General features: G+C 38.5%; 1 protein-coding gene across 2 annotated transcripts in view; it reads left to right on the forward strand.

The window, feature by feature from the left end:
• The window catches only part of CNTNAP5 (contactin associated protein family member 5), a 796,957-nt gene that overhangs the window by 157,246 nt on the left and 612,392 nt on the right, over nucleotides 1–27,319 (forward strand). For both annotated transcript variants that reach the window (XM_047084746.1, XM_047084747.1), the window contains exon 2: nucleotides 25,219–25,323. In XM_047084746.1, the coding sequence (XP_046940702.1) occupies nucleotides 25,219–25,323 (105 nt within the window). The remainder of the gene's footprint in view (nucleotides 1–25,218; nucleotides 25,324–27,319) is intronic.

The raw sequence follows: 27,319 nt of genomic DNA on the forward strand, positions 1-27,319 counted from the left end.
TTCCTCTTCTCGTGGAAGATATATTAATGGTTTGTATGAGTAGTAACTCCTCATTTCTTTCTCCATGTTTCCATGCAAAGATTATATGCTCATTAACAGAGAGATGATCATTGCCACAAAAGTGTAGGGTATTTTCTGGAAGAACTACCAATGTATTGTCTTGAACCCCAAAGCATCTAAATAGAAAGCATCCTAGTTCCTGTAAAATACTCTTAAGGCATTTGCAAAAGAGATTAACTAAAAGAAAAGGCAATGCTAATGAACTCACTAACTAATTAGAAAATTAGCAAAATGCAAAGAAGCACACCATGATGGTGGAAGGTCACCCGGGGTCATACATGACTCCTCTGACTCAAAAATTATGTAACAAGATGCAGACTCTGTCCTCTGCTTTAGTCCTTTCCAGACTGCAAGACTTGGAGACAATGTTTGCTTTTCTTAAAGACTCAGCCACAGCCGATTGCCAGCGTCTTTTGGCACTGAGACAGGTAGTGACACACATCATCCACCAAGCCTCCAGTGAAATGATAGGTGGTTCGGATAAATAGGATTTATGCAAAGTCTCATGTTTCCCAATCAGTTCTAAATAATGTATATACTTTTGTTCTCACGTGAAATATTCATTTCGTCTCTAAAATTCTTTCTTATTAAATTGAGAGTTTATTAAAAGCAAGCTTGGAGATTATGTGCAAGGTGTGAATAATAAACAGTGAATACATATTCTTCATGCTCACCATCTCAATTCAGGGAAAATGACATAGTCATTGTGTGACATCGGCCTATGGGCCCCTCTCCAGTCTTTTTCTCTTTTCTTCCACCTTTGCAAATATTCCAGATCCTGAGAAGGGCTGTGTTTTTTGTTCCCTTGTCTTCCTGTAGGAAGATTTTACCACCTATAGTTCTATTTTTTAATTTTTGTGATTTCAAACTTCATATGAATAGATTAAATCACTGCATCTTCTTCCAGGACTTGACTCTTCACTCAATATCATTTTTGTTTGTTTGTTTGTTTCATAGATGTTTTTTGCGGGCAGCTTTAGTTTACTTTCCATGTGGAATGATTTTCCTTTGTGACAATACACAACAGTCTATCTATCCCTTCTGTTGTTAGCTGATATTTGTGTGGATTTCAGTCTTCTGCTGTGCCCTGATAAATATTTTTGCACATATCCTAATGCACTTGGAAAAACATTTGTTTAGAGTATGCACCGAGCAAGGGGATTTTGTCCTCATAAATTGTGCAGATCTTTAACTTGATTAATAATATCAAGTCATTGTCCAAAATGTACCAATTCACAAGCAACTTGTAGGCATTCTAATTGATATTTATCGTCATCAAAACTCATTGTCAAAAATTTTCTTTTGTCTCAAATGGAGGGTGTGAAATAGTATTTCATTTCCATTTTAATTTTCATTTCCATAAATATTAATGAATTCTTTTGTTAAATCTATGAGCTGTTTGAGTCTTTTTGTTTTTTAAAGATGCTTTTCAGATATATTTCATTGGACCATATGCCTTTTTAAAATTTATTTGTATGAATTATTTAGATATTCTGAATTCGAGTATTTTGTCAATTAGATGGCTGCCAAAACTACCTCCCAATCTGGGACTTATATTTTTACTGTTTTTATGGATTTTTCTTAATGAACAGAAGTTACTGATTTTTATATAGGGGAATTAATCCTTTATTTCCTTGATAATGTGAGTGTTCTCTGTTTTTAAAGAAAAGTTTTCTACCTCAAAGTCATAAAAACGTTCTTGTATACGGTTTTCTAAAATAGTTTTTTTAGTTTTGTCTCTTACATTTAAATCTTTAATCTGACTAGAACGTATTTTTTATGTGTGGAGTGAGAAGACATTTGTCCAATTTCATATATTTCCACATGAATAGTTTTCCAGGACCATGAATTGTAAAGTCTCTTCCTTCCCTACTGACACATAGAACCAATTCTGTAATAAATCAAGTCTCCATATATTTCAGGGGCTGTGTCAGCTTGATTGATTGATTGATTCTTGATTTACTTGTTTGTTTTTCCATCGGTAATATTCAATCTCATGTCAATACGCATCGTGCCTTAATTACTACACATTTTTAAATAATTCTTTATATATACGAAAGCATTTTCACTCATTTTATTTTTCTTATTTGGAAATATCTCAAGTCTTTAGCTCTCCTACATATCTGTTAGTATCAGCTTGTCAGAGTCGAGAGGAAGAAAGGAAGGACAAGAGAGACAGGAGGGAAAGAAATTCAGATATGACATTTGAATTGATGTTTCACTAGCTTTATAGATCTCTTTAGGGAATAGCACAATTGCCAGTTTTACAATACCAAGTCTTACTAATTTCTCTCTATTTACCTGGGTCTTTTAAAATGTCTTTCAAAAGGGTTTTATAATTTTCTCACTGTTCTATTAGATTTATTCCAAGCTGCTTGAGACTATCATAAACTTTGTTTTCAAAATCATATTTTCAATTATTTGCAGCTGGTGTGTATAAACACAATTGATTTTTGTACATTGATTTTATGTCTAGCAACTCGAACACTCTTAGTAATTCTAATAATTTTTATGCAGATTTTTGACAGTTTTCTTCTAACAATTTCTGCATAGACTGTTTATGGTTTTCTAAGAATACAGTCATATCACTGGCAGATGATAAGGGCTACTCTCCCTCTTTCTTAATGATCAAGAATTCTTTATCTTTTTCTCACCACGCTATGCTGTCTAGGCTCTGTGTAAAGTAAGAATTGTTCATCATGGGCATATCAGTCTTTTTTATGACCCTGGAGACATGCTTTCAGCAGTCGGCCACTAAGGATCATGTTTGCTCTATGTTCAGCATATATACCCTTCTATTTTAACTTGTTACAAGTTTTTGTCAAGAGTAGAGGTGGAGATATGTTTATTGGATATGGCTTTTGATATTTCCCATCTATGAACTAATCATATTATTTCTCTCCTTTTATACTTTAATTTGGGAAGTCATACTGAACAATTTTCTAGCATGAACAGTCTTGTCCTGTTGACTATTGCTAAGGCCTCTGTAAGATTCGTTCTATTCGATCAACTACCGGGCTCTTCTTAGAATTTGTTTGACGTGGCCATGCTGGTGATCTTTAACACATTCCTGGATCTGTTTAGGATTCTTGCCTCAGTGGTGATGAGAGTTGCCTAGAACGTTCTTTCACTGTCTTTGTTGAGTTTCAGTAGCTTCTGTTAGTGTCCAAGAATTCGTTGTAGGGTTACTTCCTCATTTATGCTCTGGACTGATTTATGGAAGGCTGCCATGGTTGTTTCTGTGAAAATTTGGTAGAATTTCTATTAAACTCCCTGGTGCACACACACACACACACACACACACACACATTTCTTCTTGGGAGACCACTAATTGTGTAACATTTGCCCAAGGTATTTCCCTTTAACTAGGTTTTCAAATTTACTGCCATAATGTTGTTTAGATTATCCTCTTAATAACTGGAAAATCCCTTCTGTGCCTTCATTACACCCTATTTTCAACTCCTAGCTTCATTCGGGGGCTGCAGACACTTCTGCCTGATCTTGAATTTCTTACCTGGGTCCTGAACCTCTTGTCCGTCCCGACTCTGTCCTCTTGTCCACACTCTGGCTGCTCCTGGTCTGCTTGTCTAACACCTAACTGCTGACTGAAACCTGGAGTCCCCACTGCTTGGCCACCGTCTCTTAAGGAGGTCCCTCCGTCCATCCTCTCCAGCAGGGCCCTCTTTGGGCTGAGTCTCCTCTGAGGCCCACAAACTCTCTGGAACCAGTCAATATGCAGTATCAACCCCTTTCTCAGAGTAATAGATTTCATCAGCAGTGTAGGGAGTGACCTGATGTGTTTCATTTTCTTCCTTTCTTGGACTTCTCCTTCATGAGTGCTGAGAGTGGACAGGCATAGCTTGGAAGGAAAACTCAGTCCAGGCTCCTATTCATTTTCCATGTTTCACTCCAATAGTGTGGAACCCTGAGGCTTATAGTGTGACCTCCCTATAGGTCACTCATCCCTGCTCCCCACCTCAGCCTGCACTACTCTGATTTCTCCTAGCGCTGGTGGTGGTATCTTCCTGGAAACGGTGGACCAATGCCCAGCCTCCCCTGCCCATCCTGGCGCGTGAGTCTTGAGTACCCAGGCAACACCTGGGGATGCCTTGTGGCTCCTTTCCTCAATCCAGGGCGTGAGTTTCCTCCCACAGATTTCAGAGCAGAGGCATTAAGTTCCAAGGCTGGAGCTGCTTCAGTCTTATCTCTTCTGTGTTCAGCTCCACTCTCTTGCTCATACTCACCAGGGAAATAGCTCTTGTTTTTTTAATGCTTATTCATTTTTTGAGAGAGAGAGAGAGAAAGAGCGAGCAAGGGGGGGACATCGAGGTGGGGGGGGCAGAGGATCTGAAACAGGCTCTGTGTTGACAACAGAGAGCCCAACGTGGGGTTCAAACCCACGAACAGTGAGATCATGACCTGAGCCGAAGTCAGACGCTTAACCGACTGAGCCACCCAGGAGCCCCAGAAGTGAGCTCTCCTTGAAGGGCATCTTTCTCCCTGTTCTTTTTAATGTTTCTATTTTCCCACAGGATGATCTTGCACTGAATGACTGAAATCATTCGACTTGTTAGGATTCTGCACTTCCAATGGCACCCTCCTCCTGTGTCCAGGATCCACCTAAATGGACTAAGGCTCTGTCCAATCTAGACCTTCCATCCCCACCATGCTGTCTTCTTGGAGCCCTCAATCAGAGTCCTGTCTTCCAGCCATGCCAGATGTCCCAAGCTCCTATAAACCCTCTCCGGTCACTTTTTACTTTCCCTCATGCTTATGTCGCCATTGCTTAGGTGTATACTTACTCAGGACACACTGACCACCTACAGTGTGCCCAAACTTGTGTTAAGCACTAGAGATGCATGGATAAAAAAGAAAGTTGGAGTCTTTGGTGTGGATTAAGCATGTGGCTTTGCGGACAGTCAAGTGCACAGTCACCTTTCATCCTGAGAGTAGCAGTGTGGGTGAGGACAGTGGAGAAGAGCAGCCTTGCAGGGAAAGGGGATTCACAGGAAGGATTTCTACATCAAATGAGGTCAGGGTGAGACCTGAAAGTGAGAGGAGCTGAATTGAAGAAGACAATAGACAGCAGGATAATCAGGTAGCATTACCGTCATGTTTATGGTGAGAAACTCAGTAATGACCAGGAAAAGATGCTTTAACTATGTAATGTGCAAATTAGCATCTACAATATGTGATAGACTCCTAAATATGTGATAGAGAGTGAGCAGCATAATTAAAACAAAAACAAAAACAAAAACAAAAAAACAAAAAACAAAACAAAAACCTGAGCAAAGAGTATAAGCAGTCAGTTCATTCAAGAGGAAATTTAAATGATTAATAGAATATTAAAGTGACAACCCTGGGGTGCCTGGATGGCTCAGTCAGTTAAGATCTGATTCTTTATTTCAGCTCAGGTCACAGTCTCATGGTTTGTGAGTTTAAGTCCCAGGTCGGGCTCTGCTCTGACAGTGCAGAACCTGCTTGGGATTCTCTCTCTCTCCCTCTCTCTCTGCTCCTCTCCTGCTTGTGGTCTCTCTCTCCCTCTCTCCCTCTCTCTCCACCTCCTCTCAAAATAAATAAATAAATATATTAAAAAAAAGGACAACACCTCCCCATAATCTGGCAAATATTGTTAACCTGCTATATTGCCAAAAACAAAACATCTACAACATGAAATATTGAGAGGTATAAGGAATAAATTAAAGCCATCTTATATTCTTATATTACTGGGAGTGGCTGTGTATTGGTACAATCAGTTTGAAAAAGAATGCGACAATTTTTTCTAAAAATGAAAATACATGTATATCATAGCCCAGAAACTTGACTTCTGGATACATTCACACATGCACACAGGGATGTTTATTGAAATGTTATTTGTATCACCAAAAAATAAAAAAATAAAAATGAAATAAAAACAACCTCAATTCAATAGGAAAGTGAATAACTAAAATACAGAATACTCACATGACCAAAAACAACAACAAAACTTTAAAAGAATGGGTTAGATTTAAATGTATGGGTAGGGAGAGAGCTAAAAATCAGTTTTTACTGGAAAAAAGAAGTTGCAGAATGATTTAACACCAACTTCCAGTTTTATAGAGTTATGTTTCATTCTGTTTTATAAAATTCCAAATGATCCTGGAATTTAGAAGTTTCTAAGAAAACTATGTCTTGAAAACTAACATTTCTTTTATTCTTTCCTTCCTTCCTTCCTTCCTTTTTCTTTCTTTCTTTCTTTCTTTCTTTCTTTCTTTCTTTCTTTCTTTCTTTTTCTCCTTCCTTCCTTCCTTATCTACCTTTCCTTCCTTCCTTCCTTCCTTCCTTCCTTCCTTCCTTCCTTCCTTCTATCCTTCCTCTCTTTCTTTCTCTCTTTCTTTCCTTCTTTCATTTGTTAGTTGGGGGAGCTGTGGTTGGGTACAGAGTTGGAGTCTGGTGAGTGATTTGCTGCAGGGAAATCATCAGCAGAGATTTGGGTTAAATATTCATTTACATTTTGGAATGCTTTGGCTCTTTCTCATAGCCATCATTTCAAAATGAATCACAAAAAATCATTTGTGTTACTACTTTTTATCTTCTTTTAAAAGCCAGAATATAAGCATAAAATTGTTTAATGTTATTTGCAGTGCTAAGGAAATCAAGAAACAGCTTTATCTAAAGTTTATGAGACTTGAAGAAGGAAAAAGAGGAGATAAAATTTTGATAAATTTTTGATAACTTTTGACCAAAGTTCAGAGATACTTGCCCAGTTCTATGTGAAATTTATCTTGGTCAATCTTTTAGTTTCCCTCTCTTCTGATGAATACATAGGTCCACATATTTCTTGAAACATCTTTCAGCCCATTCTCCCTCCAGAGAGGGCCTGATTGGATCTTTTTCATTAGTCATGGAAAAAAGAGTCTAGGCATATGCTTTCAAAGGGTCAGAAGCCTTTGGAAATGGGTGATGCGTTTCTCGTCCTTCTACATGACATCAGAATGCAAAACAGTGTCTGGTACTGGTCTAGTCGTCTTTAAAGATAATTATATTGGGATGACAAATCAAAATCTTCAGGGAGAAACTTCCAAAGCCCACTCTTAAGTATGTAAACTACTTATAAATGTAGCCAAGAAAAATACAAACATGATTAAAGTGTGCTGATTTATAATTATGAAGATGATATTAATCAATCAAATAATCAGGAGATATTCGACCATAATCGCCTTTTGAAAAAGAACAAGAATGAACAATTACTAAATCCTTGCAATAAATGAAGTCCATTACATGTTACCACATTTAATTTTCCTCCAAACAATCACAGTAAAAAAGGTTAATTATCTCATTTTATGTCAAAGAAAACAAAGGCTAGAAAGGTTAAATAAATTATTCAAGGGCTGCATCTAAAACCCTATTCCTTTTACATGATACAGTCTTCCCCATGGGGCTCAGTGTAATGCTGGAGTACAGAAGAATTTGTAGGTTTCCTCTTGAGGCTCAGCATCTCATTGGAGAGACAGTAACTATCATGTGTAGCAATGATGGGAGCCACCCATAGCCTGGTTCCAAAACAGGGAACAAGAATTCAATCAGGGTATTCAGGAATGGTGTTTGAAATTGACCCAGGAGATTAGGATTTCACCTACTTGAATCTGTTCTCAAATGTCTACAAGATAGGTTTACAGAAGCAGTATTTCAGAACACATTCCATACTCCATAATATCGTTTCATCTTAGGTATCAAAATTGGCAAAGAACTGTAGACTCTGCCCATTAGTCTCATCATGAATATTGTTTTGCTTTTCCTTTGCCTCCAAAAGTGTTTCCATAATTATGAAAAGAAACTTCTTGAAGTGGGTTGTAAAGATCTATGTTCTAACACAAAAAGGTCTGATTTGAATTCACATATTAGTATAATTATGTGTGCACCTTAAATTTCCAGAGATAGCTAATATGAAAACTATTAATACAATCATTTAAAACTTTCTAAAACCAAGGTAGCAGAATGCATTCTGTCATTTCATTAATGTCCCTAGGATTCTGGACTGAGTCTTCTCCCAATTTCCTATTCTCAATAGGACTGTTACAGTGATCACTCAAAATCGCTATTATGGCTATGCCGGATTGTGGGAGTGTCACCGAGGCCTCACGGAAGTGATTCAGTGGCCATCCTGAGAGCATTCAGAGGAAGGCCATGATTTTTACCTGCCAGTTCCATGTCAGTATCTCTTCAGTAGCGTAAAGCTAAAGAACAAAAACTGTCATGCAGGTCTGTGAGTGCGAACCTGCTGGTCAGGTGGGGCTGGACTTTAGAGGAAAGAAAAGAGCCAGCTTTAAAAGCAGAATTTGCATGCCAGCCTTCTGATCAGGCCAGAACACAGACATAGTCTGAGAGTCCACAAGCCAAGCTGTCTAGGAAGAGCCTCAAAATCCAGGGTAAACTCCTGTGGAAGTCAGAAAGTTCAGGACGGCAAGAGTACTTCCATCTGAGGTGTCACAGAAGACAAAAATTCTAAATTTCAAGAAAGTACAGCTGATTGTCTGCTGGCCCAGGAGCAGAGGCAGTAGAATGGACCTTGCTCTAAGTCAGAAATCACTCATTTTACCTCCTCTGTGTGCCCTGTTGGCTCTGTAGACCCAGGAGACATAATCATGTGTGTGCTCAGGATAACACTAAAGGCCAGGTAATGTAATCTCTGTGGAATTTCAGTAATGGACCTTTACCTACACTTGGTGATTTAGTTAATGTTTGGTTTGGATATCCTCTTATAGATATTGTAATAGCACTTGGCAGAGTGTATATAAAGAACACTTGTATTTTTTCTAAACATTCCAAGGGTGCAAGATTGGTCAAGAGTTTGAGCCTTTCTTCTGAGGTGCCTGGGTGGCTCAGTTGGTTAAGCGTCCGACTTTCAGCTCTGGTCATGATCTCATGGTCTGCAGGTTCAAGCCCCACATCGGGCTGTCTACTGTCAGTGTAGAGCCTCCTTCAGATCCTCTGTTTCGCTCTCTCTCTGCCCCTAATCCACTCTCGCATGCTCTCTCCCTTAAAAATAAATAAACATTTAAAAAAAGAGAGAGACAGAGAGAGAGATTGGTCAAGAGTTTGAGACAAACTGAACAGAATAGACTGAAGATTTCTCGGTCAACTTTGCAGGATGGTAATAAGATAGTTAATGCTAACAGGCACTGGACAGATCTAGGGCCAAGCCAAGCCTTGTGACCTTGGGCAAGTAACTTAAATACTCTGAAATTGTTTTCCTTATAAAACCAAGACAATAATGCCTCATTCATAATTAGTATTAGGAGGAGGCAATGAGGTAATTTATGTAAATCCCCTGTCACGGTTTACCATTGTCTGCATTCAGTACATGGTGTGTTCTCTTGTAATGCCAGCGGTTATAGCAACTGGAACAGTACACAGATGGCCTACATTGCAAGACACTTTGTGATAGGAAGGGAAACTCTGTCTATATAATTTTTCCATGCTGATAATCTTCCCTTCTACTTCTCTACCATTCCTTTCTCTTCCACTATGGGGCTAGACAGCTTTGCCAAGCTCTGTCTGTGTGTTAGATAGATCCCAGAGGCCCAAGTCAGCCAGTGGGGATGGTTACATGAAATAGCAAAGTGAGAAAAAGCTGCAAGACAGAGACCACCAGTGTCGCAGGGCTTTCCTGACCCAAGTGTAGTGTCAGAGATCTGGGAGCTTGATCTTGAATCAGGATCTGTTCCAGGGAGTACCCTAGGAGATCAAAAGCAAACGCCTGGACCATAACAGGCCACAGAAACCACGAGGATGCCGGAATGGGGTGATGTAGAATTCCAGTCAGGCTCCAACTCTTTTGAAGTCACAGCAGGAGCAATGACAACAAAATACTATCCAGTCGCCACATCAGTACATATTAAACATGAACAAATGCCTAGATTTTTTTCAACTTGTCAGTGTTCATATAGATTCAGTCCAAGTCTGTTTGGCAAATCTAGTATTGAGTATCAAATGGCATTCATTCACATTTTCCTGGTGCACTACATTTACTCCCCAATTAAAATTCCATTTAAACAAACCAGAATGCCTTCCTAACACATTGTACTGACTCCAAGGAACTAGACTCTGTGACCCACTTCATCAAAATGCACTTGAAAAATTCTGTCTGGAGCTCTCAGACCAATGCTATGCAGTAAAGGTTTTATTTTCTTCATTCTGCCTTTTCTCTTCCAAGGCTTGACTTATAACCACTTGAGATAGAGCTAAAGCTGACAGAGAAAGTGAAAATCCTCTGCCTTCTTGCCCGCAGGAAATGCTTGGCAGGAGATTTCCAGGCTGTGCTGTCATCAAAGCTAAACTTAACCTTGCTCAGGAAAAGAACCCTTCACTTTCAAACCAACTCCTTGTCAGACCCATTCAACTTGCCGAGTACAATGTTGGGGGAGAAAGGAAGGAAAAATAGCAATGAATGCATTTCAGTTTGAGGTTATTGAGTCTTGAAATGATGACTTCTCATGTTTTGCAATGACATTAAAGTTAAATGTCTTGGTTCATGGGTCCTTACCATTCCCTTCATCTCCATTAATCTTTGCTCACAGTTTTGAAATATACCACTTTCTGTCTTGAGCAATGAAATGAAATTTTCCCAGGGTTATAATTGCTTTCCAGTGTGTCTTTTCTCATGTTATTTGATTGCTAAAGATTTCCTCTAAAATGAGAGATATTTAGTGAACACAATACAATGCATTTTCCTGCTATTTTTAATCTGTTCATGCATAATTTGAAGGGTTGGGTATGGGGAAAATGGAAATTGAACTCATCTGACCGTGACAGATTTGCAAACTCTGAATACAACTCAAAACTTTATTGATGCTTTTGAATTACAGCACCAAGTACCTGGACATGTCCATAGAACATCTACAGCATTTTATGTCTTCATAGCTACAGCCAACATTTGCTTAAGAGTCACAATTGTAATTCAGGATTGAGCAAGGAGAGCATTTTACAAGGAAAAGTAGAACATGCTGAAGCATTTTGCCTGGAACAAGCTTTTTATTTTTAGCCTGTCCCCAAAAAAATCATTATCTAGAGGCCTGAAATGTCTCAAAAAATCATTATATTTGAGTGCCTGGAAGGTCATATCATAGAGTCGAGGATCAGATGATATTTGGTATCAAATGGGTAAGCTCTCTGGACCAGAAAAACAATTGGTAGAATGGATTGTCTGTTAGAATCTACCCCTTCCTTTGTCTTCTGATGAGTACACATTCTCCAGAGAATGTTTAACAAACGGCACACCATACTTTGGTTCAGTAAATTATATCCAGTATTTTTATTGAGTTATATAAAAGATAGCACTTCCAAAATTAGAATCTGATAATCTGAGGGGCTCAGAATAATTGATATCTGTGTGCATGTAGTAAATGAAGATCTCTCTATTTCTGCAGCTTGGGTATATTTTGTATGAGTGATGGTGTACAAAATGATGGCAAAGATGGAAGGGCCAGATTTGATACTTAGCTCTGAACTCTGCCTGGTTCCCTCTCTGCCAGCGAGAAAATTCTTTTTAGAAGAGAATAAACACATAAAGTAGAGCCATCCATCATCAGTTAAAGGGAACCAGCTGGTAAGTTGGGGACCACCAATGCCAGTTTATTGGCCATCCCTGCCTAATTCCCATCTTCAAATATTAAAAACTATGTCAAGAGAGGCCTAGTCATAAATTAAGGGGATGATCACTGGGAACTGGAAATTTTTTCACTTCAAAATGTTAGGATTCAAGTTTAGTGCATTCTCTAAACATTATTTCCTTACTCAAAAATCTATACGGGGACTTACTGGATAATTATAATGTTATAGTTACCATTGATTGAGCACTTTCTATGTTCCAAGCATTATTTTCTCTGTTGGCTGTTCATAATAATCCTAAATTTGTCACAGTCCCCCTGTTGAAAACAGGCATCACCATTGGCATTTTCCAGGGAGGGAAACTGCAGCCCAGAGAAGTTAATGGATTTCCCTAAATTTACCAAGTAAGTCAGTAGAACAACCAAATACACGAGCAGGGTGATGGAACCCACAGCAGTAATGTTTTCACTCTACTTGATACCTGAACACTCATTGGACTTACACAGTTAGGCTTCTGTCTGTATTTCCTGTTCTCTGAAACTTGCTTTCTTTGCCTGTATAATTGGGGTCGGGGAGATGCTTGAGGCTAGAATAAGTAATTTGGGGAGAATAGCTAATACCTGTGTGTCATTGATAACTATGCCCGTCACCTGTTAGGTGGCCACCATTATGGCTGTCCTACTTGCCTGAGACATGTTCTCCCTAAATATCCAATAAAGAAGGTATTTGGAAATCACACACATATAAAAATAGTAATGATGACCTCATCAAAATTCTCTTCAGGTACTCAGTTTTTCTTTCACTCCTTTATGTGACTTGGGTAAAGACTTTACTGTTGCCCAGACATTTCCCATTTTTGAAAGCTGTCTAGTTCCTACTCAGATTTTTAACCTGAATTTAAGACCGTCCTCCATGTATCTAAAATTCTACTTAACAAATAATTATTGAGCAACCGATGTTTGATCATCGCTGTGAAAGACAATGAAGATAGGAAGTAAGACATGGTCTCAGTTCCCAAAGAGCTTGATGTCTCATATGCAACAATATCATCAAAACAAAAACCCATCAGTGAGCTAGGTACTCCTACTGAAGTGGAATATAGGGTAAAATACACTCACAGGAAGAAACATTTCTATCTGATGAGATCCTGGCATGCTTCTGGGAGCATTTACATTCTGTGCAGGGAACAGGATTTGATGGGTGGGGAAGAGGAAGGTGATGTGGAGGGCATACAGGACATACTAAAATATGGAAGGGCACACAGGTGTGACACGGTGTGTCCAGAAAGCTGTCAAGAAATTGGCAATTCTGAGCACAGACTGACAAATAAGGAGTGCCAGAAGATAACATAACCAACAATCTGATTATGAATGGAAACAGAGAGGCAAGGAGCTAGAATTTTATTCTGAAATCACAGGACTACTATCTACCTCAGGTCAGCGTGATGTTGCTTTTTTACTGAATATAGTAGTCACTACTCACTTCTCTCTTTGGACAATTAAGAATGTATCACTTGATAACATTGTATGACTTTCCATGTGAGACATATATTCATATATATATGAAATATATGTTCATATATATATGACACTATTTATTACAGTTATCTAAAGGAAAGGAGAGGAGTGCTAACTCTCCTTTGGAAATCATTTTAACGTGGCCATTCGTCTCTGTTTTGCTTGATTTAAATTTGTTAATTTTAGAAACTGATTTGTGAGCTTATGTCTCTAGAATAACAAAATAGCCAAAAATCTTGATATTATTCTTTATTCTTACCTCCCTTTTAATTCACCAAGCAATGATGATTTTTATATAATATACCTCAATTCCCTTACCTGTGTCCAATGCAATTGCCATCATTTAAGTTCAGGCTCTTATTATCTCTTCTTTACTATTTCCATAGGTCTGGATTGGTTCTGTCTTTCACACTCACTGACTTCCCCTATCCTTACTCCATGCATGCACACACATATTTGTCCCATTCTCTATGCTGCAACTAGAATACACGTTCCAAAATACAAATTGGTGAGCCTCTCTCGTGCACAGCACGGTTCCTTGGCATTTCAAGCTTATGATCTCAAAACACAAATAGGGCAGTCCCTATTTTTTAAATATGTGTGTTTTTTTTTAACAAATCAAATATAAGGACTAGCAAGAAATCCAAATATTTTCTACAGCCTTATTCTTTGTAATGCATATGTGAGCAATACTTTATGTTCTTCTTAAGAATTCCCAGCATAATGGAACAGACAGCATGATGCCTGGCACTTTGTGCTTAAGAAATGTTATTGAATATAAGAAAAAAAAGCGGTGAAACTTAGAAAGTGTGCCGTGTTTGGTCTTGGAGGAAAAGTAATGCATAAACAGAATAGCTCTTGGTACAGAATTATCCTAAGAGCCCTGAAAGGCTGATAAAGAAACAGTGTTAAAACCATCTGGATGGGAAAAGTCTAAAATATATAATAAAGGGTACAAGAAATGTCATTTTTCAAATGCAGTGACTGGAACTGGAGATGAGGAACTTGAAACTAAGGAAGAAAGAATGGCAGCAAATGAAGGGAATTAACGTGTATCCAGTTATGTGCCAACCACTGGGTTAAATATTTTACATGAATTGTCTCTTTTTGTTCTCATAACAAGCCTATGTACACTTATTATCCCTATTATATATAGAGAAAACTGAGATTAAATAACATCCCAAAGGACATATAATTAGTAAGCTGCGGAGTCAGGATCTGAATTCAGACTGGGCTGGAATCCAGTGTCTGGGCTCTTTCCAAATATACTAGTCTCCAACTGGTCCAGAAAGAACACACACACACACACACACACACACACACACACAGCCACATTATGATCTTGAAAGACTACTGCTCTGTGTCTGTGCTGTCATTATTTTCTCATCTACAAAGATCAATAAAGATCAATATTTGTTCACATTATCAGTACATGTTTATCCCATCCACTCATAAATGGTTGGCGTTGACCTCATTGGGTTGTGCTGTCAGCCAGCTGGCCAGTTTCCAACACAAGCCTATCTTTTTTAATCAGGCATTTTTCCTCAATTCCAATGGGCAGACTGATGACACACAGAGATGTTAGTGTTTCCTTTAGAAACTCTGTGCCTATATCCATTAAAGATGAAGAGGGTTTTACAAATGTCTATGGATTCATTGATCTACACTTTAAAATCATGGTTTCTGGAGTAACTAGAATTTCCAGTGTAATTTAGAACTACTTGATGCAGGATCCTGAGCAGCTATTGGAAGTCTGGCTTCATTGTATTCAAAGAAAGAATAGATATCTACTGAAAAAAATACAGCTCTAGAAAAGACATTCTCAGCTCTGATGAATACTGAGTTGGCAGAAGCGCTATCTTTATAATTCGTCAGTTGTCTTCATTCCTTCATCTTAATATTCCACCCATAATTCTTTAAGCAATGCACTTTTAAAAGTAAAAAGACATCATCTGTACTTTTAGTTTTTTAAACCTGTGGTCTTATTTTTCTCATGTTCTCAATCTTCTTCATTCTATATATCCCATTCATTCCGTTTTTAGCCTTACTTAAAAACCTAATAAATTCCAAATCTGATTGACACTGTACTTTGCAATGATGTGTGCATGTGTGTGTTGTGTGTGTTGTAAGTAATGCTGATAGGTGCGTTCTGTGTAGAGTGTTGATAGGTGGGGATGGGAAGAAGGGAACAGGGGTGTATGGAAACAAAGTTGGATTTAGAAATTTTTTTAAATATGAAATTTATTTTCAAACTGGTTTCCATACAACACCCAGTGCTCATCCCAACAGGTGCCCTCCTCAATGCCCATCACCCACTTTCCCCTCCCTCCCACCTATCAACCCTCAGTTTATTCTCAGTTTTTAAGAGTCTCTTATGGTTTGGCTCCCTCCCTCTCTAACTTTTTTTCCTTCCCCTCCCCCATTGTCTTCTGTTAAGTTTCTCAGGATCCACATAAGAGTGAAAACATATGGTATCTGTCTTTCTCTGTATGACTTCTTTCACTTAGCATAACACTCTCCAGTTCCATCCACGTTGCTACAAAAGGCCATATTTCATTCTTTCTCATTGCCACGTAGTATTCCATTGTATATAGAAACCACAATTCCTTTATCCATCTATCAGTTGATGGACCTTTAGGCTCTTTCCATAATTTGGCTATTGTTGAAAGTGCTGCTATAAACATTGGGGTACAGGTGCCCCTATGCATCAGCACTCCTGTATCCCTTGGCACATCTCCAAAGGCAAGGGAATTAAAAGCAAAAATGAACTATTGAGACCTCATGAAGGTAAAAACTTCTGCACTGCAAAGGAAACAATCAACAAAACTAAAAGGCAGCCGATGGAATGGATTTAGAAATCTTTTAAAAAAATAGGTAAAATTTTATTTTTTCAAAGATTGACTTTCCTTTATCATTTCTTCTAAATCCCTCCAAAATCCTAGTCACCACTCAGCTTCTCACATTACAGAAATTTCCAATCCCTTTTACCTTTTTTACCCACCAAAGATTTCATGCCTTCTAGCTAATCCAGCTCCTCTATGAAGGAACATTCATAATCCTATAGGTTTAATAACTTTAGCATACTTGAGTTTAGGCAACCACCAGACTGATTCTTTTGGCTGTCGTGGTTCTTAGTCTCTGACTGAAGCTGATCTTAGCAACAGGCACTTTACTCCTGACTCTGCTGGTTGGACCTCAGCTTCTGATTCTTTTGACCAGCCCGCGACCCCATCAGTGGTACCCTGGCCTTACATTCAGCTGGAGCCTCTTATTTGCTCACAAATCTCTCTTTGTTCGTTCATCTTCATTCTGCCACCTCTGGAAGCCAAATTTAAGGCTGACATACCTAGTAGGACTTGGCGAGAGAAACATGTTGAAAATTGGTTTAGAAATGGCGATTGGATATAGATGGACACGAGCAGGAACCTGGGAAGACGGTTGCAAAAATTGTAACACGGTGTTCGTAAAACCCGAAATAGGATCAAGTAGAGGGCAAGCGAGAGAAAAATAAAAAAATAAAAGTGAGTATAAATCTGAGAAATCTTTCTTTCAACTGGTTTAATCAACAAATATTATTGAACATAGACATAGCCCCAGATACTAAATGGTAGAATAAAATAATATTCTCGGTCAACAAGATGTTTCCTATGGCTTACATTGGCCCTATGTCATAGACCTTACACATGAGGGACTCAGGAAACACTTGTTCAGTTACATTAAGTCATTGATAAATTATATTTAAAGTTAAAATAGAAAAATTAAACAGCCAGTTGTGAACTCAATATTCCTAACCTGAGAATCAAAATAATAATAATAATAATAATAATAATAAGCCATCAGTGGCGGTATGGGAGGGAAAGGAGTAATATAAGAGGAAAGCAACCTAAAAAAGCATATTTGCGGCATATTTTGAGTTTGAGCTAATTATGGGACATCCATATGGGGATGTTCTTGAAAATCCAAGAATGGCTAACCTCACACAAGACAGCCAAATGGAAGACTCCCCACTGCCAGTCTGAACGAAATTCCTGCTGTCATTTTAGGGACTGGAAGCCAATTTTCAGACTGACAATATGCAAAGAGTCACGCTGACCTTGGTTCAAAGCCCAGTATAGACATTGACCAGGGTGTGAAATGGACTAAAACCCGTGTAGCCTCCTCATCCATCCACCGCAAATGATGGTCTCCCTCTGGCTGGGCTGCAGTGACTGCTGACAACCCAGACAGACAGCTGCACCAGAGGTGCTGGGAGAATTATGGTGGCCACCGCTGCCCTGCTGTTATACATACTGGGTTTGATTATGATATCCTAGCAAGCCACTTATAAGTGAAGGACAGTATCTCCAAGTCAAATGTTACCTAAAATTTTAAGTAGAATTGTTTGTAAAGCTGAGAAAATATCCCAGAACCCTCTTGTGAATTCGTAGACAGGACTAGCTTCTCTTAGCCAGCTGCACCCCATCCGTCATCAATCACTATTGTAGGGCAGCAAGCGATGTGCCCAAGTCCACAGTGTTTGAGTGCTTTATAATTGCTTTAACTATCTTCAAAGCCTGGCAGACACTCTGATGTCTAGAATGTGCACAGTGAAAGCTTGTTAAGTGGACAAATGAACGATAACCCCCGCCATTTACAGTTGAGGAATCTGAAATACAGAAAAGGAAAATGAGCGCATGCTCACAGTGACGGTAAATGAGGGCCCAGGATTCCTGAATCCGAAGTCAAAGGTCTTTTGCCTGGAATTGTTCATAAACATAAGGAGCTGCTTTAAAAAACATACGGATTATCTTTCAACCCAAAGTAGATGCTTGGTTTCCTGAGCTCAGGCTCTGTGTCTTTGACTTTCATCTTTATCTTCCTACAGCAAAGAGCACAACCATGCATGTTCAGCACGTAATCAAAAGGCGGATCCTGCATTAAGTTGGAGATGGATGTTTAGAAGAAGGTTTAACCTTCTTTTCATGACTCATTCTAGAGAGCCATGTTTTTTGGTCCGCTCATTATGAAGTCATTTATCTCCTCGGATTTCATGGTGGAAAATGGAGATGGGGTCAGATTCAAGAGTAATATTAGAGTAGTTATTTTTGTTGTTTACTAAGTGAAATTATAGGTAACGAGGGGAAAAATAAATGAAGTTAAAAGAGTGAGTTGTCACTTCTAAGCACCGTTGTAGGCACTATACAAAATGCATGCTTTATGTCTTTTAAACAAAGTAGGCCATTAAGTGTGCAATGCTAAGAGGAATTTTATCTCACCTATAAATACAAGTGAATCTGTTAAGCTCCAAATCCCCACGTACAGACAATTTACTGTGGTAATCAAGATGATCCTCACAATTTAACTTTGGGCCATCTGTTACTCTATTGGTATTTTAATAATAATGAATAAAAATATACGTTGACAACAAAAAGTGTTACTTAAAGTAGAATAGTCTTAAAGAGTCAATGATAATTTCTAAAAAGGTGTGTAAATATCATATTTACTCAGAATTATCTTTTGTGCCTTTACCTTTTAATTAATGTGAGAGAAGACCTTTAGTATATAACTGTACATATATATTGAGGAACAAATTACCCCTACTTCTTCAGATTGACAGTATCAACTAAAATGCTTGACTTGAGGATCCACACAAATATTCATAAGGACACAAGTCACTTTTCTTTTTCTCTTCTTACACTTTTTTAAATTTTTAAAAAAATGTTAAAGTTTATTTATTTAAGAGAGAGTGAGGGGGGCAGAGAGAAAGAGAGAGTGAATCCTAAGCAGGCTCCATGCTGTCAGCACAGAGCCCAGTGCGGGGCTGGAACTCAAGAACTGTGAGATCATGACCTGAGTCAGTCAGGAGTCAGACCTTTAACTGACTGAGCCACCCAGGCACCCCTCTTCTTCTGTTTTTTTAAATCCTTCCTTTAATGTTTTCTTATCTTTTTTCTTTTTCTTTTTCTTTTTCTTTTTCTTTTTCTTTTTCTCTTTCTTTCTTTCTTTCTTTCTTTCTTTCTTTTTTTTTTTTTGGAGAAAGAGAGAGAAAAATGAATTGGAGTTGAGGGAAGGGCAAAGAGAGAGAGAGAGAGAATCTTTTTTTTTTCTTTTTGTTCTGATTCTTTATATTCTATGAAACTTTTTTTTTCAATATATGAAGTTTATTGTCAAATTGGTTTCCATACAACACCCAGTGCTCATCCCAAAAGGTGCCCGAGGGAGAGAGAATCTTAAGCAGGCTCCGTGTTCAGCACAGAGGTCTATGTGGGGCTCGATCTCATGACCCTGAGATCATGACCTGAGCCAAAATCAAGACTCCGATGCTTAACTGACTGAGCCACCCAGGCGCTCCATGTTTTCTTTACTTTTTGATGTTGAAGGAAGAAATAAGAAGGCAAGGAAAATAGGGAAGAAATTAAAAATATTTTGAAAGTTACAGGCTATTCTTTACTATTTTTCTGTTATCTAGGAGGTGGCAACTATGCCTTTCCTTTTGCACAAAGAAAGTTATTCATTAAAACAAAATGTTATGAAAAATAATATAACTAATGGTTATCAGGCTAAGGCAAAGGCAGCAGGAAACCCTGCCCTAGTGGTCGCCATCTGGGAGTGAGGAAACCTGAGTTTTGGTCCAAGCTAGTCAGTCCATCGATTAACTGAATAATCCTGAGCAGACTATAAACCTGAGGTTCTCATTGCTGAAGTGAAGGGCTTGAATTTCACAACTTCAGACGGGTCTTTGGGTTTTGCTACCCTCTTAGTCCATGAATGTATGTCTAAGTCATTTGCAAATAAGAATGAGGTTGTTCAACAGTTACACAATGCAAAGAGCTGTGTTGCTTTCCATCATACCCATAGAAGTGGATTTTTATCTGCCTGGGCATGGGGTAGGGTAAGAAGTGGCATTTCTATTATAAAGGAAAATATTAAAGATGGCAATGAAGTTATTTTTTGAGGAAAAAGGGAGAATTAATAAATCGCACGAGAGTATGGTTTTGCATTTTTAAGTAGCCTTTTAATTTCATCTCCTTTCCACACCAAATCTTTTAAAGACAAGCCCTATCCACAGTATTTTTAAGAGTATATTTTGAAAATACCCTACTACGCCAATGCATCCCTAAAGTGTGGAAAATGGTTTTCTGGTAAAATCATGATGGTCCATCTCAGGTTCTGTGTCCCCTTGAAAGCCTGACTTTGGTCCCTTGGTATGTTTTCCCCAAACTTCAAATGTCTCTCTCCCCACCTGAGTTTCTTCACTGTCTCCACTTTCCTTATGTAAATACAGACAAACATCCAGCTCGCTTTTGTAGGAACCGACTGCTCGATTTAGCGTTGTGGAGACATACTGTCAGAAGGCTGGGATGCGAGTGGTGTCTAAAATGTAATGACAACACAAGTTTGCTTATTTAGAGCCTGCAGAAATGGTGGAGCAAATGGCGCTTTGTTTCTTTCTTTCCCAGCCATGTGTTTGGTGTGATGTTGGCCCAGTCTCTGCAAGGCTGGCAATCCACAGAGGGGGCGGACTGCCCCATGCAATGTGTCCTCACTCTCCAGTGATTCCTCACCCCTTCACTTCCCCTCCATTTCATATTCTTCTTCTCATCTGGCCTTCCGTAAACCTCCAGGGCCAAAGAGCTACCAGTGACACCAATTCTTGAGCAGGTATTGTGACAGAGACAAGATCCCAGAAATAAAATTGTTGAAATGGTTGTTCTCAATGATAGCAAGTATTACAAACCATTCATACAGTGCTTCCTGTTTTCCTTCTGTGCTTTCTCCTTTAAAGGTGACTTTTCCCCATTTTTCTCATTCTGTTTAAAATGAGAAACAGAATGAGAAAAGAGATTTTCTCGTTTCTGAGAAATGAGACAGTCTTCTCTGCCAGAGAAGACTCTCTTGATTTTGCAGACAACGGAGACCCTGCTTAGTGCATTTGAATATATTACTTGGAATCACCAAGGCAAGAGAAGGAACCAATGTAGAGTGAGGAGCTCCTAGCTCTAGCTTTTCTGATGCTTTCCACTGTCCCAGACTGTCCCAAATCATGAATTAAAACATATATAAATTGTTCTCACTTATGCTAGATCCTTCTCTTCTGCTTTAAGAATAAGATGCATGTCTACAAATAATACACACTTTTGGACTTAGAATGGTTAGGTGGACAAATCTTAATTCCCAATGACCAGGGTTAATTTGATTAGAGGCCTGGTCTCAATTTAGGTGACATAGAGAAGACAGAGGGGACTACGTATTGGCTGGAGAAAAGAGGTCTTTATTCCTTTCTGATCTGAAAATTTCCCATTATTATCGCTATTAAGGGTAGAACAAAAGTTCAGCCGTGTTCTTTAAAGGCCACTATTGGGGCGCCTGGGTGGCTCAGTCGGTTAAGCGGCCGACTTCGGCCCAGGTCATGATTTCGCGGTCTGTGAGTTCGAGCCCCGCGTCGGGCTCTGTGCTGACATCTCAGAGCCTGGAGCCTGTTTCGGATTCTGTGTCTCCCTTTCTCTCTGACCCTCCCCCGTTCATGCTCTGTCTCTCTCTGTCTCAAAAATCAATAAACGTTAAAAAAAATAAAAAAATAAATAAATAAATAAGGGCCACTATTGCAATGAGCAGGGTCCATGACAAGAAGTTTCCTGAAGGTTCTCCTCTGAACCTATCCTTTGACACAGATTGTTTTTGATGGGTTTACTAATTCCCAAAGTGGAAACACTGACCCCACACAGTGAGATACAAGGAAGGTACAGTTCAGAAGAGGAAATGGCCGGTGGAAATGGCAGCTGTTTTCACAAGGCCAGTGAACTTTGGAAGCAAACCTCTCCCTGAGGCAAGCACCTTGTGAAAGGGGAGACTGCAAAGGCCTGGGGCAGACACAGCAGATCACTTACCTGGGTGTTTGTATAGTCGGGTCCCCATTTTAGTGGGTTGAGTGTAACCTTGGGTAAAATTCTCTTAAACTTCCTCGTAAGTTTTCCTTTTTTCTTTTTCTTTCTTTCTTTCTTTCTTTCTTTCTTTCTTTCTTTCTTCTTTCTTTCTTCTTTCTTTCTTTCTTTCTTTCTTTCTTTCTTTCTTTCTTTCTCTTTCTTTCCTTCATTGCTCAATAGTCTCTGAGATACTTGAGGTCTAACTCAATTTTACTGCACTCAATCCCTAGTGCCTATCCAAGGTCAAACATAAAGTATATCTTTATAAATATTTATTGGACTGAATTAAATTGCAATGATTAGGTCACTTCTGTTTCTACTTAGGGGAAACATAGGGTTAGGGGCACAATGCTCAAACATGTCATCGGTATATATTAAAAAAAATTCCTAAGAGGGGCACTTGGGTGGCTTAGTTGGTTGAGCATCCGACTTCAGCTCAGGTCACGATTTCACGGTTTGTGAGTTTGGCCTTGTGTTGGGCTCTGTGCTGATAGCTCAGAGCCTAGAGCCTGCTTCAGATTCTGTGTCTCCCTCTCTCTCTCTGCTCCTCCCCCTCTCATATTCTGTCTGTCTCTTTCTCTCTCAAAAAATAAACATTAAAATTGTTTTTTAATCCTAAGAACCTAATAAAAATGGTAACACGACTTCATACATGTTATATGTTTAAAGACTACGTAAATGCTATAATAAACATGGTACTTTATCTTTAGAAAATCTTCAATTTGCTTGTGGAAGTGGGTGTCAGAAGGGTTGTGAGCTATTAGAGAGTAGTGGGAGGAGTGTTATCTGAAATTGGAAGATGGTCGTAACTACAGATGCAGACAGGTGTGGCTCATAGCATAGCTGTGAAGTCCGATATTGTATGGTCTTTGACGTGGGTGTGTGTACAGGCGTGGTGTATTTCTGTGGGCTTCAGTTCCACTGATTCCAGTTTTCTGTATTCACCTAGTGTTTCCTGATGATGAAATAGGCATAAGCAAATGTGAGATTTGCATTATATTCAAATTGTCTCCTACTACATAAATAGTGTAAACGATCTGCGTTTCCATACAAATGTATTGGAAGTGTATATGCATCTCCCCTCACCTGCATTTTATGCCTGGAATAAACTAGCCGTGAGCTCTGCTTTCTATTAGCAGAATGACCATAACTGCAGAGGTGTCCTTGCTGTGATTTTTATGTCGTTCCTCTTTGGTGAGGATTTGGCTGTCTTTTGTGTTTGTCAAATACCTCAAAATATTTTTCAAACATTTGTGTTGGGGTAAAAAAAAAAACCCTCAAAATACACTTAGCCAGTGGATTTTTTAACACATTTAACAAACAAAAATTTAATCCTTATGTTTCTCATTAATGTTCCTGTGGTGAGATGAAATAGTCCTCTCTATGAATTTTCTGGATAAAGAAGCAGCCCCATATCCAATGTACATTTAAAAATTAAAAAAAAAAAATCAGACCAACTTTTCTTGAAAGCCCTTAGTACATCAAGTTTACCTTTAATCTGAATGATGTAAAATCATGGTTGAATGAGGTATGTCTACATTTCATGATGTCATTTTGCAATGTCCTGCAAAATCAACTGTGCACAAAATGAAAAATTGGAAAATCATTTTGTCCTGTTGTGTGAACTAGTCCCTCCCTTGCTTCCTTCCTTCTTTCCTTCCTTCCTTCTTTCTTCCCTCCCTGCTTCCCTCCCTCCCTTCCTTCACCATCCATTTCTTTCAACAAACCTTTACTGAAGGCCTATTATGTATCAGATTATTTGCAAAGTCCCACAAAGAGTGTACCATTTGGTGTAAGGTGCAAACAAATAAATGAATTATTACGGAACATTTACATGACCAGTTTGCTATGTGAAGAGCAGAATTGTCTGCATGAGATCGCATGGTTCATTTGGAGGAACATGTCTGTGTTGTCAAGACCACATCTCTGCCCATGACCCCACCCTGTTCTACATTTGAACAGCATCAAAGAAGCCTTAGAAAGCATACCTGTCTGTGCTGTTTCGAAGGGACACATGCACCCTCATGTTTATAGCAGCACTATCAACAATAGCCAAAGTATGGAAAGAGCCCTCGGTGGATGAATGGATAAAGAAGATGTGGTATACACTCACACACACACACACACACACACACATGATAGAGTATTACTCAGCAATCAAAAAGAATGAAATCTTGCCATTTGCAACTACGTGGATGGAACTGGAGGGTATTATGCTGAGTGAAATTAGTCAGAAAAAGACAAATATCATATATCTTTATTCATATGAGGACTTTAAGAGACAAAACATAAAGGGAAGGGAAACAAAAATAATATAAAAACAGGGAGGGGGACAAACTCATAAATACGGAGAACAAACTGAGGGTTATTGGAGGTGTTGTGGGAAGGGGGATGGGCTAAATGGGGAAAGGGCACTAAGGAATCTACTCCTGAAATCATTGTTGCACTTATATGCTAACTAATTTGGATGTAAATTTTTAAAAATGAAAAATAAAATTAAAAAAAATGAAAAAAAAAGCAAGCATACCTGTCACATTTGGGAAGGCTGGAGAAGCTGTTATTGAAGTGAATAGCAGATTCAAGATTGTACACGATTGGGGACTATTCTCGCTTACTTTACGCAATGAATTATTACAATTAGCCATTCATTTTCCAAAGATTTTCACACAACTGGGAGTGACACATTTTAAATCATTCTGTCTAGATACAACTATGGCAGGATCCCTTAGGGATTGAAGATGGGAAAATAGGTAAACAATTGTATCCCCTCTTCAACAGTCTTCCTCCTTCTAGAATAAGCTCAATAGCCATAACCTGAGGCTTTTCTCAAGTGAATGATTAAAGGAATGGGTGATTGTTAGACTCCTGAGTGAGACAAATCAGTGAGATTTCTGGCCACACCAGTTTCTAGTGTTGTGACCTTGGACAAACTGTTTAACATCTCTGAATATCAGTGTCTCCAACTGTAAAGGAATTTATACCAGTCTTTCAGGATTGTGAGGAATGAATGAAATAGCCCATGGAAACAATTGGTACTGGCTTTGTTCAGAGCATTGGTTAATTAATAATGGGGTTAATGCCATGATTCTTCCCTTTATGGGCTTTCTCTTGCTAATACAATTTGCTTTCTTTCTTTCCTATCATTATAGACAATTGTGATGACCCATTAGCATCCCTGCTCTCTCCAATGGCTTTTTCCAGTTCTTCAGACCTCGCTGGTACTCACAGCCCAGCTCAACTCAACCGAAGAGTTGGTGAGTAAGATGACTAAAACTCAAAAGGCAAATGCTAAATAAGCATGCTGTGGGGAAATGGAATAAAAGGACATTCCTATTCACTGGGATCATGTCCAAGAGCAGTGTTGAGAAGAAGAAAGGGAAAGGGGGTTACAATGGAATTAAGCCATGTTTCCTAGTGCATAATGGGTATTCAAAGTATGCTTGTTCTTGCCTCCCCAACTCACACTATTTTTCTCTGATTATCATGAGAGGCCTTTGTAAAAATAAGTTTTTAAAAAAATGCTTTATTTTCATATTTCATGTCTCTAACATGAATAGTTACCAACATACATTATTATTGTAGCATGTACACAATAAATGTGTGAAATCTACTAAGATTTTTCCTTCAAGAACTTAAATTTTAACAACAAAAAATGTTGCTAATTTTAAAAATATATAGTACTATGAAGTAAAAGTAAGAAAATACAATACAGAAAAGTAAGTAAGTAATAAAGTAAGTAAGAAAATGCAAGGCAAACCTACCAACTAGTACTTGTGGTTAAATGTTGGGTGTGTATCTTTACAATGTGTGATGGAAGTAAGAGCAGACACCCTTAACTGATCTCTTATGTGACGTGTCTTTAACAAATTATAATGTTGGATATCTAGATAGATCTGTTTTTAGTCAGAGTTGGATGTTGACTTTTATAATATGTATTTGAATTTGTTAATTTTTAAAAATTATTTAACATCTGGTTATCTTTGTATATTTACATATCTAGTGAATATTACAAACGTCTTCAAGTTGAGAAAAATAATTTATATGCAACTTCAAGAGGTACAGTGATCTGTTAGAGTTCATATTAATTATTCTTGACTGTATCTTCTCATCGATAATATGAGGCCCATCATATTAGTAAGTTTCCAGTGTTGGCCCATCTATACATTCTGGAACAGATTTTAATTGCTCATTGTGTTATGGATATCATTTTTAGGTGTATTTATTTATATATGAGAGAGGGTGACAGAGAGAGAGTGTGTGGGAGGGGCAGAGAGAGAGGGAGAGAGAGAATCCCAAGCAGGCTCCTCACTGTGAGCACGGAGCCTGATATAGGGCTCAAACTCACAAACCATGAGATCATGATCTGAGGCAAAACCAATAGTCAGGTGTTTAAACAACTGAGCCACCCAGGAGCCCCAAGGGTATCATTTTTATAAGTGCAGGATGATTTAACTGGTTGACATTTTAATTTATAGTTTTTAATCTTCATTAATGGTGAGAGTGCTGTGTAATTTTTGTTTGTGTATTTGATGTTTGTTTCGTACTACCTTTCACAAGTATTCTGTTATAATGGGATCCGTAATTTAAGTTAGCAATTTCTATGGCTTTGTTAAGAAAAGATTTTAAGAATGCTATTCTAAAGAGAAATAGAATGACCAATCAAAAACCCAACAGAAAAATATTAATAATTGTGTATTAACACTGCCTTTTTGCTGAACACTCTGTGCCAAGAATTTTGTAAAGCATTTCACCTATCAAGGAATTTCGTCTTCGGAAAGCTACCGTAAGATGCGTGTTATTACATTTTAACTTCAGATGGGGTTCCTGGGTCTCAGAAAAGTTGTATAACTTGCTTAAAATCACAGAATTTGGAAGGAGAAATGCTTTGATCAAATCTAAGACATCTGAACCCAAAGTTTTACTCCTCACCACCACGTGAGCAAACCGATTCACTAGGACAGGTTAAAGAGGGCTGTGTTAGAAAGAGACTTGGAAACTAATTGGCCAGGGTTCAAGTGCTGCCCACAGCATTTACTTGCAAGCCCTGTGAGTGTCTGAAAATTGCCTATCTGCTCTTGACTTCAGTTCTTTATCTGTAAAGTGGGCCAGTAATGCCTGCTTTGACACATGATGCTCAGACTGTGGCAAGCCTTGCATATTAAAAAAGATCCTTCTCGATGCAGGGTAGAGAGTCTGACCCGAGCAGGGAGGTCCACTTGGCAATTTCAGGAAGAAACCAGAGTTGGAAGA

The sequence above is a fragment of the Lynx rufus genome, unplaced genomic scaffold, assembly GCF_022079265.1.
Source record: "Lynx rufus isolate CCGP_SWC_20201006 ecotype Redwood Valley unplaced genomic scaffold, mLynRuf1.p SCAF_2, whole genome shotgun sequence".
Lineage (NCBI taxonomy): Eukaryota > Metazoa > Chordata > Mammalia > Carnivora > Felidae > Lynx > Lynx rufus.